General features: G+C 39.4%; 2 protein-coding genes and 1 long non-coding RNA gene across 4 annotated transcripts in view; 2 read left to right on the top strand and 1 right to left on the bottom strand.

Annotated features, from left to right (window-relative positions):
- The window catches only part of LOC113673433 (octopamine receptor beta-2R), a 10,711-nt gene extending 10,619 nt beyond the window's left edge, over positions 1-92 (top strand). The window contains exon 3 of the transcript XR_016183489.1: positions 17-92. The gene's annotated coding sequence lies outside the window, so the exon portion shown is untranslated. The remainder of the gene's footprint in view (positions 1-16) is intronic.
- Positions 1-13,964, top strand: part of LOC113673454 (sodium- and chloride-dependent betaine transporter) — a 14,166-nt gene extending 202 nt beyond the window's left edge. The window contains exons 2-16 of one of the 2 annotated variants that reach the window (XM_027189872.2): positions 17-1,599; positions 5,583-5,717; positions 5,915-6,065; positions 6,326-6,415; positions 7,545-7,677; positions 8,535-8,669; positions 8,804-8,907; positions 9,530-9,654; positions 10,038-10,150; positions 10,522-10,653; positions 11,058-11,157; positions 11,570-11,670; positions 12,044-12,217; positions 12,461-12,566; positions 13,236-13,964. In XM_027189872.2, coding sequence (XP_027045673.2) covers positions 1,362-1,599; positions 5,583-5,717; positions 5,915-6,065; positions 6,326-6,415; positions 7,545-7,677; positions 8,535-8,669; positions 8,804-8,907; positions 9,530-9,654; positions 10,038-10,150; positions 10,522-10,653; positions 11,058-11,157; positions 11,570-11,670; positions 12,044-12,217; positions 12,461-12,553 — 1,824 coding nt within the window. In that variant the 5' untranslated portion in view covers positions 17-1,361 and the 3' untranslated portion in view covers positions 12,554-12,566; positions 13,236-13,964. Of the gene's footprint in view, positions 1-16; positions 1,600-5,582; positions 5,718-5,914; positions 6,066-6,325; positions 6,416-7,544; positions 7,678-8,534; positions 8,670-8,803; positions 8,908-9,529; positions 9,655-10,037; positions 10,151-10,521; positions 10,654-11,057; positions 11,158-11,569; positions 11,671-12,043; positions 12,218-12,460; positions 12,567-12,995 lie in introns of both variants that reach the window. The other variant, XM_027189873.2, reaches the window with a different exon arrangement.
- On the bottom strand, positions 5,130-7,671 carry LOC149049645 (uncharacterized). The gene is made up of 2 exons (XR_016183490.1): positions 7,457-7,671; positions 5,130-5,434 (listed from the first exon to the last, which is right to left on the bottom strand). It is a non-coding gene; the product is annotated as an uncharacterized LOC149049645 (long non-coding RNA).

The raw sequence follows: 13,964 nt of genomic DNA, 5'->3' as shown, positions 1-13,964 counted from the left end.
TTAGTTTTGTTTTCAGCCGGACTGAGATTAGTCAGTTTTAAATCCCTTGTCAACTTTACTCTACCAGTTGTGCGAAATATATTTAGCGTGAAGCATCATTCTGTCAGTGGTACGTATATTTACATTGTCAGTTGTTTGTATTACCATATCAATTGTATACAGTCACACTGTCAGTTTTAAACCTCACTCGGTCATTTGCATTTTAGGCACTTGTATTGTTAGTTGTAAACATCAGGCGGTTAGTTGTAAGCTCTCATCCAGTGCGGTCAGTTTTACGCACTTATTCGCTCAGTTGAAAGCATCACTCGCTGCCAGTTATATGCATTTAATCGGTCGGTTGAAAACATTTCTCTATCAGTTATACTTGGAGCAACACTCGATTACCCAATCGCTAGGCACTTGGTCTAACGAAGACCGTGCGCCATGTCCGTGCAGCCCTCTCACTACGATGAATAGTGAACTCCACACGATTTCACGCTTACTTCGCACGTAGAGTTGATATGCATATGAAATTTTCCAGTAAAAGGCATGTGAAAAGCAGCTGAAGATATTTAAAAACTTTCATCACTTTCAAACGGTGTTTCCACATTCTTTCCTCTTTTCAACTGTTCTGTAAGCATGTATGTAAGAAGCTTGCTACCACGCGAGCGCTTGAGAGCCAGAAGGACGAATTGTGACTGAACAGGCCCAATACCTCCATCGGAGCGTTGGAGTAAGAAAACACATGCTTCACACGCCGATCGTACGGTTCGTCATAGTTTCTCCCAGGAAATCAAGTACCTTATCGAGCGCTCATTGTCAGTATGGAGTTATCCTTTTTTAGAATAACCGGCGGTAGGAGTCCTTTTTGTACTTGGAAAAGACTATCGGACAAGGAATATTTATAAAAATATTTATTGGACTTATGGCGCATAAAAGCACTTTCTCATACTATTGTAAAACAAATCTGTTTTCCCAATCACAATACACTGTTTTTTATTATAGTTATCTCTATCCAAGAACTGAATACATAATGAAGTATGGGGCTGTGCGGAAATTTTACCCCAGGAAATTACCTAAAGGAACAGAAGTAAAGGAACAAGGAAATTTCTCGGCTTTACCGGCTTACGGTTTATTCAAATTACTATCGCGATTACGTAAGAGCCGTTTTATTCTGCGACGTTTGATTGACAGCCCATTCATTCAAATCCATTACATTTCCATATTGTTTTCGTTTATGTGACCTTGTGTAATTTTAGCTAACTCGTGATAAACCTACCTATTTGCAAGTCACGAATGTAGTTTTGCCTATATATAAGAAGTATTTCCAGGTTGAAAGCCAAAAGCGACAGGTACGCGCAGCGATCGATTGACTATTGAGAATGTCAGAAAAGGACAGTAATGGCGCTGTGGTGGACAACAGTAAATCCTTCGCGAGACCTGAAGACAGCCGCGCTGCTCTGGTCGAGCCGATGGCGATAGAGGAGCACGAGGTAGTCGTCGAGGATGACCGAGAGAAATGGGGTAAAAAATTGGACTTCATGCTCTCGTGCGTTGGTTACGCGGTAGGGCTGGGCAATGTTTGGAGGTTTCCATACTTGTGCTACGAAAATGGTGGAGGTACGTGATATAGCGTACATTCTTTGCGTAAAGTGTTGATAAGTTACCCCGCACAATGTTTGAACTTGTTCCCTAACTCAAGGGTCTTCCTTTGATCACAGGCTGTTTGGCTTTCAGAATGTTTCACGTCGATTTCAAGCCGAAACGCTTAGATTAACAATTAACAAGGCTTACGATTTGAACGCGTCATTTTGTGGGATCCCTCTATTTCTTAATCTAATTTGCATAAATGCCCAGTAGTGTGTTAGAAATAGCCGTTCGTCAGTTTGAGCGTTCTTTGCGACTAAAGGAACGAGCAGAATAAAAATGCAGCCGGATTTGCAATATACTTTGTCGTTGGATGATTCTCCTTTGTAAGCGAAAGTATCCTAAAATTCTACATCAATCTCTGCGCCGCTTCTACCGATGATCTTTGTTTGTGTAAATTAAATAAACAGTAGGAACTCAGAAAGCCGGGACTCCACGGTAGTATCAATTTCAAAACCGAAATCGCTCACAGTTTTGTAGATCTGCTAGTAGTTTTAGCAGATCGATTTGCGTGTCATTTTCCTTGAGTTGTCAATTAATTATGCGCAAGGTTGGGCTGTTATCATCGAGACCAGTCTAGAAAAAAAAAGCATCAACGTAGACGTAACTTTGATCATGTTATAATAGCTGAACGAATTCAGACAGCATGTAGCGACGTGTCGACATTTTCTCAGAGATGCTTTTTGTTTTCGGGTTTTCGCGCCCTTGGCGCATCACTAAGTCGACGTGGAAACAAATCTACAAATCCACAGTAGCGAGTAGCAAAACCGCTACGCGTGATTTGTTGATAAGTGGGCGTCTAGTGAACTTCAATAGCAATCTTTACATTGTAATTGTCTTTTGCCCATCAAAGGGTTACAAATTAATGCAACAGTCATTGAGACAATCAAGGTGATTCGAGAGACTTCCTTCCTCTTTCATTTTCTAACACCTCTCCCACTGAAATGTCTTCTTTTGTTGAAATACAAAGCCATAAGGCAGGCGTCTAACCCTCTTTCAGACAGTTGGAAGCAACTTGATACTTGAAACAAATTCGTGACTGCTGGGTCATCATCGAAACCCGAATAATTTCGTAAGTTACTCGAAAACTGAAAGACATAAACTTGTTTAACTAATTAGTTTCTTCGCACGATGGCAAGGTCCCTGAACAAATTTTATGAACGATGGGCTCGAGCCACCCTCTCTCTTGCCTACCCCTCTCACTCTCACCGACTTGGTTTCATCGCCATCCTATAGCAAGCTACTTCATCCCCGCGAAAATTTACACGGTAGTACAAAAGTTTTAAAAGCCATGATAATACTGTAAGATAAAAGTTACATCAAGATGGATATTTATCGCCAAACTAAGTCAACGAAGAAGCGGAACTCTCAACTGCTTACAAGTGGACGGAAGCGTTACTCAGGTCCTTGTCACGCCCCCAGAAATCTACCAATCACAAATTTTTCTATTAAGAGATTGAATGATTTGCACTTCGTATGAAAGTGCTTCTTTTGCTTATAAATGGACAATCCATGATTGCAAACAGAAAGCAAAAAAAAAGAGACAGAAATCAAACTCTGCTGAAAAGAAATATTTGCAGCACCAAAAAATAGACATTGTGGAATTCATAAAATTTATTGTAACCTTGTGTGTCACACTTCTCTGAAATGAGAAACAAAATATTGGTCAATGATACTGATACTCACCTATTATATTTGCGTATGACACGAGTCAGGTGTTATATTTCTCTTTAAGACCCTGCTTGAACTGCACACCGGCGAATGCCTATGGCATCCGCTAAAATTTTTTAACTTGTTTCCCGATCTTTGTTAATGTATCTAGTGAGGAGTTCCGTTGGATTACTAGAAATGCCTCGAGACTGAAAATTTTCCTCTGCGATTGACCGCGAATTTGCAACCAGTTTGGCCGCGAGTTTTGATCTTTCCAAGATGGTTTTTCCGTTTCATCCCGATTGAGATTGACCTTTAGGAGCTCAAAATGAAAATAAAAATTGGTTTATCCGTCAACGTGTGTTCATGGGAATATGAATCACGCAAGAGGAGTGGTGAGCACAAGGGAAGGGTAAGAGTTGCTCGAGGCATTGCTCGAGGCGTAGGTCTTCATTTTCCACTTTCGAAATCGGGTAAGTTATTCAACAGCTCTTATTTCAACAGAGCTTGTGTTGGTCAAAAGACAATTCATTTAACATTCATGTCGCGCTGTCTTTCTCAAAGTTGTCGATTTGTTTCTGAGAAAACCGTTGCGTTGACAATGTTTACAAGCGATTGTCTCACCCGTCAGCTGTGTTCATAGAGATATTCATGAAGCTAGACTTGCCCGCGGCTACGCCTCGAGCAACTCCAAGCCTGGTTCTCATTTATGGGGAAAATCCCATTTTACTGTTTCGAAAATTCCAGAATTTGTCGATATATCGAGAGAACTACAGATTTCTCCCCACGCCATTTTTACTTTAAACTCGGGTTACTGTGTTTTTTGTCGCACTTTGTAATAACTGTTGCACTTCGAAGAAGCGTTCCCGACTTTCTCGATTTCTCATCAACCATCCCAGACAGTTGGAAATCCCTACGATTGCGAGTTTATCGGAAAATCTGGGACGGTTGCGAAAAATTTGGTGTTACGATTGAATTTAAGTTTATTAATATCGTAACGACATATATTGATGAAAAATCTAAAGATGCGAATTGGCCCTTTGGGGGAGTCCATTTAGACTTTCGAATCTGAAGTGTTTCGAAAGTATCTTTGCTCGAGGTGTTAGAATCATCCTCTTTGTCGTGAAAATAGGCTTTCAATTGAACGCAGAGAAGGAATTTTTCAACGTCTTGCTTGGCTAAAAATTCGTTGGTTATAGCAACATAATATGTTGCTATAACCGACGGCAGTTTGCAGCCTTTCCCTACATCTAGGTAGTTCGGAAAGCCGCAAAACTCAAGAACAAAAAATTTATATTTCAAATCGGTAGGTAGCATATAGCAGCTTGCGGCCTTTCCCTACATCTAGGCAGTTCGAAAAGCCTCAAAACTCTAGAACAAAAATTTATCTTTCAAATCGGCACTCTTAATCCCCACGGTATCAACGGGTGCTTTTCATTCAACTAATTTATTCTCATTTTCTCGCCACCATATTCTCACCGATTGCGTAGCTTCATTTTCTGCTTATAAATGTACACACAACCCACAATTCCCCCATTCACTTTGAGGAAGGGCTAATGCTCGAAAAGTCAGCTTTGAAACCATTAACGATGGCCAATTTTTGTAATCAACTCAGTTGATAATACTAAATTACCCAGCTCACTCCCAGTCTACAGAAACAATTAAGACCGACTGTCTTTACCCGCTTCCTGATCAAGGCTGTGGGTTTTAACCCAGCATCTTAAGAAGCAAACTGAAGATATCGATTGGCAAGTGGTCGGCGCGCTGGGGTCTGTATCAAGACTACGTTCCGACACTCGCTAGGTCACTGTGACGTATTTAATTCACACAGTTCGTCTCCTCAGCACTTGAATAGATTGCAGACTTTTACTACATTACCACGAATACACTTTCGCAATAAATAAGATGATAATAATAATAATAATAAATCAAATTTAGCAGTTGACATTCCACGAGATGGCTCTTCTTCTCTTCTGTTTCCTGGTCGAATTGGAATCTGGTTTTTGTGGAGGGAGTAAAACACCCTCGGAGCAAGGACGGGAACCAGCAACAATCTTAACCCACACGAGACACTAGGTCCGGGAATCGACCCGGGCCACAGTGGTGGGATGTGAGCGCTCTCACCACTGTACCTGCTACTGCGCCATCCCTGTTTCTCCTACTAGAACAAACACAAAGGCAGTATCAAGTAAGGAGTTCATTAACGAGTAATGGGCTCTAATTAGGAGTTAATCCCGCAGGGAAATGTTCTTATAGATTTCGCCTTTTTCCCAACTTAAAAGAAAATTTTCGTATTGATTTGACAGCAACTTTCTTGATACCATACTTTGTGATGCTTGCAATCAATGGGATCCCTTTGTTTTATATGGAACTGGCAATCGGTCAATACCTGAGTCTTGGAACTGTTGGTGCCTGGACAGCTCTCTGCCCTATGGCCAGAGGTGAGCCTTTTGGTTATACTGCAGTTAATATTTTTATTATAAAACTCGAAATAACTCAGATAATTTCTTTACAGAGTTATTTAATATGCTCAAGATACAAAAATGCTCGAGCTTCCAATTGACAGCAAAGATTAAGCTGAAAGACAATAAGTTAGATATAAAACTTAGACCATTTTGCTTGGGTTTTGTTCTCACAGGAATTGGATTTGGAATGATTATGGTTTCCTTTCTGGTGTCCATTTATTACAACATGATCATCGCCTGGTGCCTTCTCTACATGTTTCAGTCCTTCAGAAAAGACGTACCGTGGAGAACATGTGACAATACATGGAACACTCCTCTTTGTCAGTAAGTAGGAAAGTAACACCATGAATTAATATTGGTCTTTTCTGTTTGTTTGTTTGTTTGTTCTTATTGTTCTTATTGTTTTTCGTTTTTGTGGGTGTTTGATTTTCGTTGTCATGATTGATACCTGCCATAAAAAAGGGAGCTTGCATATCATACCGACTCAAATCGCTTGAGCATTTTTTATCCGTGCTTTATTCTGGATAACCTATTCATCTAATTTTGAAAACTTGTTTGCCCATCTTTTGTTTTCGTCCTGACAGAGCAACGGGAAGAAATATCTCATTGAACTGCACAGGTCTAGGCCTCGCCGCTGACTGCAAGAGTACCAGCCCATCTGAAGAATTCTTTAAGTAAGAGACATTACCCGAGTAAATTTTATATCTCATAGTTTCAAAGATCATCAGCACTTGCCCTGATGACGTATTCCGCTCAGGTTGTCGAAAACAATTCGACGACACCGCAACAGAATTACAGGATTATGCTCACTTAGGGGTACATGCACGTTTAGGTTTGCGTATCGGCGGATTTGTGCTAAAAAAAATCTTTCAATAGTTCGGGGTCGAGAGAAATATAAAAAACCTTTCCGTCTACCTAAAAATCAGTTTTTAAAGGTATAACGCTCTCTTTGACAGGGAAAGAAGACTTTAGATAAAATCCAAACGCTGTAAATGAAAAGCACATCCCTCTAATCTGAGGGATCAAAATACTGTATTTTTATAACAGGTTTTCGGTATTCCGTTTCCTAGTTTTTTTTTCTCGGAATAAGGTCATTCCCTTAAAATTCGAGGATGTTTTCCGCAGTCCATAGTATTTTCAAGGATGCCCGAAGGATTAGCTTTTTCTGAGATCCTGCTCCATATTCGAACTCAAAAATAATTCGCCGATCAGTTCGAAGCAACATTCTCCCTTCCCCCACTCCTGACATTTGAACTTTTGAACATTGGCTCGTTCGAATTTCCGCCCTCCCTTTACCCCCCACTCAACCCGGGGCCGAAATTGCGCTCATATGCCCCACCCAATATTTAATGACTCTTTGTGTGATCAACAAGTGTTGTACAACTTAGAAAAGTCACGAATCAGTTTTCGGTACTGCCGTTGGGTTTTCCACTTGTACGCATCTTTCTTCGATGTAAAAATTCTTCCTAAGCCATAATCTTACGAAATCAGACTCTTTACCTTTAAACGCCTCCATTAAATCACGTGTATACGCTGGAAGGACTTGAACCTTCCTACCCCACCCATGAAAAGCTCAAATTCCCCACCTATAGGGCATAGACCACGGTCAAATGCCCGCGGGTTACCCAAGGGGGATGTTAAAGATTCGAACTGATCTACCCATAACTCTTGTACAATATAGATATCAACATGACAAAGCAGAACATAAGAATTACCGTGATAAATTTTCCGGTACGGATTTGTTGACGACTTTTTTTTCCTTTCCTTTCCCTTTTTTTTTTCCTTTTTCCTTTTTTCCTCTAGCAATAACATCCTGAAGATATCCGAAGGCTTGTCTGACATCGGGGATGTGAGTTGGCAAATCGTCTTGTGTTTGATCCTTGCTTGGGTCATAATCTACCTTTGCCTTATAAAGGGAGTGATATCCTCTGGAAAAGTAAGTAAAAACTAAACATTGTTTGGGGAAAAAAAAGAAGAAAACGTGAAAAAAAGAGACAAAATTCAGCATGTTAGAAGTGTGACTATTGTTAACAGACATATGTTATTGTTAAGAATGTAGAAAATTGGCGGTAAAGTTAAAGGTCGGCCTGAAAAGCCGAAAGATAATGATTATTTACCGAAGTGGAAGTGAAAAATTACTTCTTACTAATCTAACGCGAGGGCCGTATTGGGCAAAATTCCGACCAAGAATAGACCAATGAAAACACTCGAATTTACTTAAAGACAACCTTAGACGCGTGGATTGGTCTCTTCGGCTGCTCGGAGGTAAGCAGTGCTAAATAATCACCTCCGACCTAGCCAATCAGCGCGCGCGAAAATCGCTGTTCTTCTTCGAGTTTTATACTAATTGAAATACGTCCTAACCTGGATGAGGCATAATTTAGCTGTATCATGGAATGTATTACAATCTAAGAGCTAGAGACCTAGCCAATCAGCGCACGCGAAAAGCGCTGTTCTTCTTCGAGTTTTATACTAATTGAAATACGTCCTAACCTGGATGAGGCATAATTTAGCTGTATCATGGAATGTATTACAATCTAAGAGCTAGAGAGATCAAATCGTGATTAGAGGCCTTATCTCGTAGCTGATCCTACTCAAAGAAATTTTAGCCCTAAGGTATTTCTGGTCTCGCGGAAATGATGTGTTAAGTTTCTTTGCTGTTTTGGTAAAGAACGAGTGGATGGAAAGGATATAAAAACATGCCTTCCTCGACTCCCCAGCTTTCAGTAGAAAGTTACCTTGATTTCATACCTTCCTCCTTATACCTGACTGGAGGTCAATTTTCTCCTCCAGGTTGTTTACTTTACTGCTACTTTTCCATATATTGTACTTTTTATCCTGATGATCCGCGGTGCCACTCTGGATGGTTCGTTACAAGGAGTAAAATTTTATCTCAACCCGGAAATCGGCAAGCTGAAGGATCCACAGGTATAACTTCAATTTGGGCTGTTTCCGTCAATTTTCAAATTAAAAGTTGGCTTGACGACTTTATCATTTGGCTTTTACTTGCTTGTCGTGTCTCACGATTTGAAAAATTATGCACTTTACGAATTGTGTTTTAGGTTTGGGTTCGAGCTGCATCGCAGATCTTTTACTCCCTCGGAGTAGGATTTGGATCACTGATAACGTTTGGAAGCTACAACAGATTCAATAACAACTGTGAAAGGTAAGACTGTCACAGTTGTGGGAGATGTGATTGATGGTGGTTGTCTTTAATGAGAAAGGGCTAAAATGACAAATGGAAATCGCATCTTACTTTGAGACTGCCCAGTACTTCTTTCATGCAGTCACTCTATTCCGCATAAATCAGGTTTTTTTTTCAGTGGCATGCAAACATTCAGGCTCCACTAACGGTTGTTGGAGTCGAGCGTCTTCAGACATACACTTAACATTTCTAACCAGCAAAGGTAACTGTTTTTTGAGTATGGAATAGTGAAAATAGCAGTTGATGTCGTTCCTTCATCACATCCCTTATAAAAGATCATTATGTCACTACACTTCCAAGTGGCGCAATTCTTTGATCAAGAGTTGCATGAAATGTACTCCACGATAAATGCGAAAGGGAAATGAAGCCCTGGTTTTTCCTATTTTTCTTCTAATCCCACAGAAAGATAGGAACTCTTACCTCAATAACAACAACTACAAATATCTTCTCACCAAGCAAAAATTCGACCTTTATCGCATACTTTACACATAAACATGATTTCTACTAAAGAAATAGACCATTGCCCACTCCCACTCGTCCCACTCGTCTACAAGCTCCTTATATACTCTTTTGTTATTCACAGGGATGCTATCATCGTGAGCGTAATAAATTGCGGTACAAGTTTCTTCGCGGGATTTGTAGTGTTTAGTGTTTTAGGATTCATGGCTAAGACATTGGATGTTCCAGTGGGCGAAGTGGTTACATCAGGTAATCAGTCGTATATGCTACATACGTCTATGACTGGGGTGGAACTTCGAATTTATCCTTTCCAAAAGCACGTACATTTTTTTTCCAATTCTTCTGTAGTTATATGCGGGTAAGATCATTTAGCATGAATAAAAAAATCTAAAAAGCAAAACAGCCAGAATAAGCATGTAGTTAAGTATTCTCCAATCATCTCCGTTACCTCCCGACTTGATAGGGGTGTTTTCATGAAGGTATAAAAAAGGATCATCCAATCTGAAAACTGTATCCCAATCATTTCATAACCAAATTATAGTGTGATATACATATATTAGTGTTTTTATTGACATATATGTAGTTACAATTACTTAGTCTGATAGAAGTACCTTTTACGAATTTGTCACCAGGTCCCGGGCTTGCATTTGTGGGTTATCCAGAGGCCATTTCACAAATGCCTTTAAGCACATTATGGGCGATCTTGTTCTTTTTCATGTTGCTTACTCTTGGGTTGGACAGTCAGGTAATGTATTTGCATGATTGTTCAGTTGCTTAACAAAGAGATGAGTTTGGTAAACAGATACGTTTGAAAAGTAGTTACGTATGTAGGTAGGTAACTGAGTACCCACGTGAGTGCGTGGTTAGTGCGTAGCTGGATAAGTTGATAGACGGGTGGTAGCCGGCATAGGTAGGGAGGTAGGTGGGTACAGTGTGGAAAGAGGAGTGGTTAGGTAGGTGGTAGCTAGCTTAAAGACAGATCTACCGTATTCACCTAGGGGGTTTTTAAGTTGGGTTCAACCTGTCTAATCACTAAATATTACTAAGAGAAGAGGTTGATGAATCATCACGAGAAGCAAATCCTCCTGAACTCATTTTAATCTGTTGGCCCTACAGTTCGCTATGGTAGAGTGTGTCGTAACAGGTCTTTCAGATGAGTATCCAAAATACCTCAGAAAGTACAAGTGGCTATTCCTCATCGCCGTCTGCGTGTTAATGTTCCTGCTCGCCATACCCATGTGTGCTGAGGTAGGAATCGCCTGTTTGCTATTGTAAAGTTGTGTGATCTACGCATGCAAGTGCTGAAATTCCATAGTCATATACTTGTGTCTAAGGTAACACTTTTAGACGATGAAGCATCATTGTATCATTGTACCCTGAGAAATATATGTAACACCTTATGCGACTACATACCATTTCTACCATTTAAAAAAAGAAATCAAGTGGTTATTGCGTATGACACATCAGTGATGTACACACCACAACAGTAGTATAAACATGGAAACCTGAGTTTTATTGGCTTATAGTCTCATCCATCTTTCCGTCCTGTTTACTGGTTCTTAGCTGTCGCTTTGTTTTCCTTTTGTCTGTTTGTTTGTTTGTTTGTTTTGGCAGTTTATTCAACCTTCATCAACTAAAATGTCTATTTTTAGGGCGGCATGTACTTGTTCAACCTATTCGACGCTCAGTCAGGCGGCATCTCACTTCTTTTTATTGGATTTTGCGAGGTAGCTGTTATAGGCTGGGGAGTTGGTGAGTGTAGATCACAGAAGTTACTATTAACACTCCTGAGTATTATGCTGTATGTTACGGACCAAGCAATAGGATAGTAAGAATTGCGTTGGCATTAACTTCACTCACGTTTTGAAAGGGAAGATTGAATCAGTGAAGGCAGGACACCAAAAGACTTTTTTATCACATCGCGGTGATAGAGTGTTTTTTTTTTTTAAGTTTGCACTAATATTTTTTTAAAATTGATGATCTACGTCATTGGCTCTCTTTGCAACATAAGGTATTTTAGGTGGAGATTAGAACAAACTGCAACCACTGGTAGAGCACCTGTTTTCACTGATTCCTTCTGAAAACTTAATGGGCAAGGCAACTCTTCTGGTTGCCTTCTGTACACGTAGCAATTTTTTTTATCATTTTGTTATTATCATTTTAGGCACGCAGACACTCGGTGACATGATTGAAAAGATGATTGGCAAGCGTCCTAATATCTTCTTCCTGATTTGCTGGAAATACATTTCGCCTCTTGCTACTCTGGTGCGGTATTCTTAGTTTGTTTGTTTCTTCCTTCATCATAAAATGAAACTTAGAATATGATAAAAGGAACGAGAAGGGTGGTCTATAGCTGCCAAAGATAATTTCGATTTCCATGGCATGAAAGGACTACTTTCACTACCACTGAAAGGGGTGCCAGTCCCTCACCTAACGCACTTCCAAATCATTCCGCCCTTCAACTCCACCACAAACATCACCACCAGCACCACCTTTTTTCTTCCATTTTTTTTTTTTTTTTCATGTTCGAGAATTTTGTCTATGGTTTTGGTCAATTTATGAATAGGATAAACCGTGCTGTCGTGAGTTTATCTTAGTGTTATTTATTATTATTATTACTATTGTTATAATTATTCAGGTGATTATTCTGGCGAGTTTGATTCAATGGTCCGGCCTCTCTTACAATAACAAGCCTTACCCTGCAGGGGGTGAATTCTTGGGGTGGTTACTCGCACTTGCCTCAATGGTGATGATTCCAATATTTGCGATCCTCCAGTACATCTACAACTCCAGAGGAACAACTGTACTTGAAGTAAGTGTCGGATACAACCTGCAAATTTCGAGGTGCGCATTCTTTGCTGGCTTTGATGGGGTTCATCCTCAGAGAATAGAATTATCTATATTTAATTAATCTTGTCTCGTCGTTTATACAATATCTTCATTTTTCCTATCTACGACTTTTATATGGAGGATACTTGTTTGTTATTTTGATGTTGTTGTCACCGCTTTTCGAGCCATTTCAAAGTTGAGCGTAGACTTTTGGACTCATTTACAGAGACTGAAGTCGTTGCTTGTTCCAAATGAACACGCATTTAAAGAGGTTGAGGAGAAAGAGGGGATCTCACAGAAGAAGTTGTTAATTAAATGAAACCTTCCATCAGGTATAGTTTCTGGTTATTTCAATAATTTTTTCAATTGTGTTTTCTTTTTTTACCTCACAAGAAGGCGGGTAAGGCCAAAATATCTAAGGTTTAGAATCTCTCTAACTCGCCTTACCGTACCACCCTACCCCCTTCCCCACTCCATATCCCCACACAACCCCCCTCACCTCCTTTTCCACCTCCCTCCACTTATTAGAACGTTTGGTTCACAATCAAAATTCGTTAAAATCTATGATCTTCTTGAGAATTTACGAGTAATAAGAACCCGATAAAAACGTCTTCGAACTTGATCGAGTGACCAGCGAAACAGCTCACTCAGTTACCTCAAATTTTTAAGGCTCCGCTACCTCTCTTGTTCGCAAAAGACCATATTAGTTTGAAAACAAACTAGAAGATAACATCAATCACTTAAAAATGTGTCACATTCAGGTACATAAAGACTTTCCAGTTTCCCTTACTCAGAAGCAAGACCATACAGCAATTCAAATTTTAAAAAATCTCATTTCAATTTCCAAAAAGACAAGTGATGTAGGCATTATAGAGAGGATGTGTTGCATTGGCCAGATGTTCAGTTGTCTGTCTGCCTGTTTCTACCTTTGTTTAAATTATGTATTAACTGTGCGTTTTTTTTGAGTTGGTTCTAAAATGTTCCCTTTACGTTGGTTTCAGCATGTATCCCCTATCCTGCATCATCTGACGTATTTGCAAAATGCACCTTATAAAAAAAATTTGGAAAAGCTGTTTTAGTCAGGTTATCTTAGAATTTAGTAGTACAATTGCATCAGGTTACCTCTGTAAATATTACCTCGCACTTATAAAAGCTGCCAAAGCACTTAAATAGTTTCATGAAGGCTTAATATATAAATACGATCGCAATTCCAGTACATGGTGTTGATTAGGACATTTGTGCAGGAATATAATATTAGAGATTTTTTAATAATTTTATTAATTAAAAGATAGGATTTCATTTTTGTTAGCAATTCTGGAGTGCCCTGAATTTCTCATTTGATTCAAAATGAGTAATTAATCTTGCCTCTTGAGCTGTATCGGTTCTTTTCCTCGAAATAGATGAAAATCATCAACTGATACTCTCTCAAGGGTTTACAATACGTTAAGCTTCCTTAATTGCATGACGAATTTTTTTTGCCATAAAATGTAACTTACAGAAATGATAGTGTGAGAATTAGAGCTTGAAACGATTTAAACGGATTAGGAATGCTATGCTTAACTTACTTTTTTCAAGAGGCCAAAAACTAAGAAGCACCTTAGGAAATGTATAGATAACAGTATGGATAATGTACCTACTGATGTTAGGATGTGAAGGGTTTAAATCTATTCTAGTGTTGACGTTTGGAACTGCTGTAGTTTTCTGTATTTTCATGAATTTTATAATTGGTG

This window comes from Pocillopora damicornis, chromosome 2 (assembly GCF_964200805.1).
Source record: "Pocillopora damicornis chromosome 2, jaPocDami1.2, whole genome shotgun sequence".
NCBI classification, from domain to species: domain Eukaryota; kingdom Metazoa; phylum Cnidaria; class Anthozoa; order Scleractinia; family Pocilloporidae; genus Pocillopora; species Pocillopora damicornis.
Note: the sequence above shows the minus strand (reverse complement) of the source record. Positions and strands in the feature narration are given on the sequence as shown.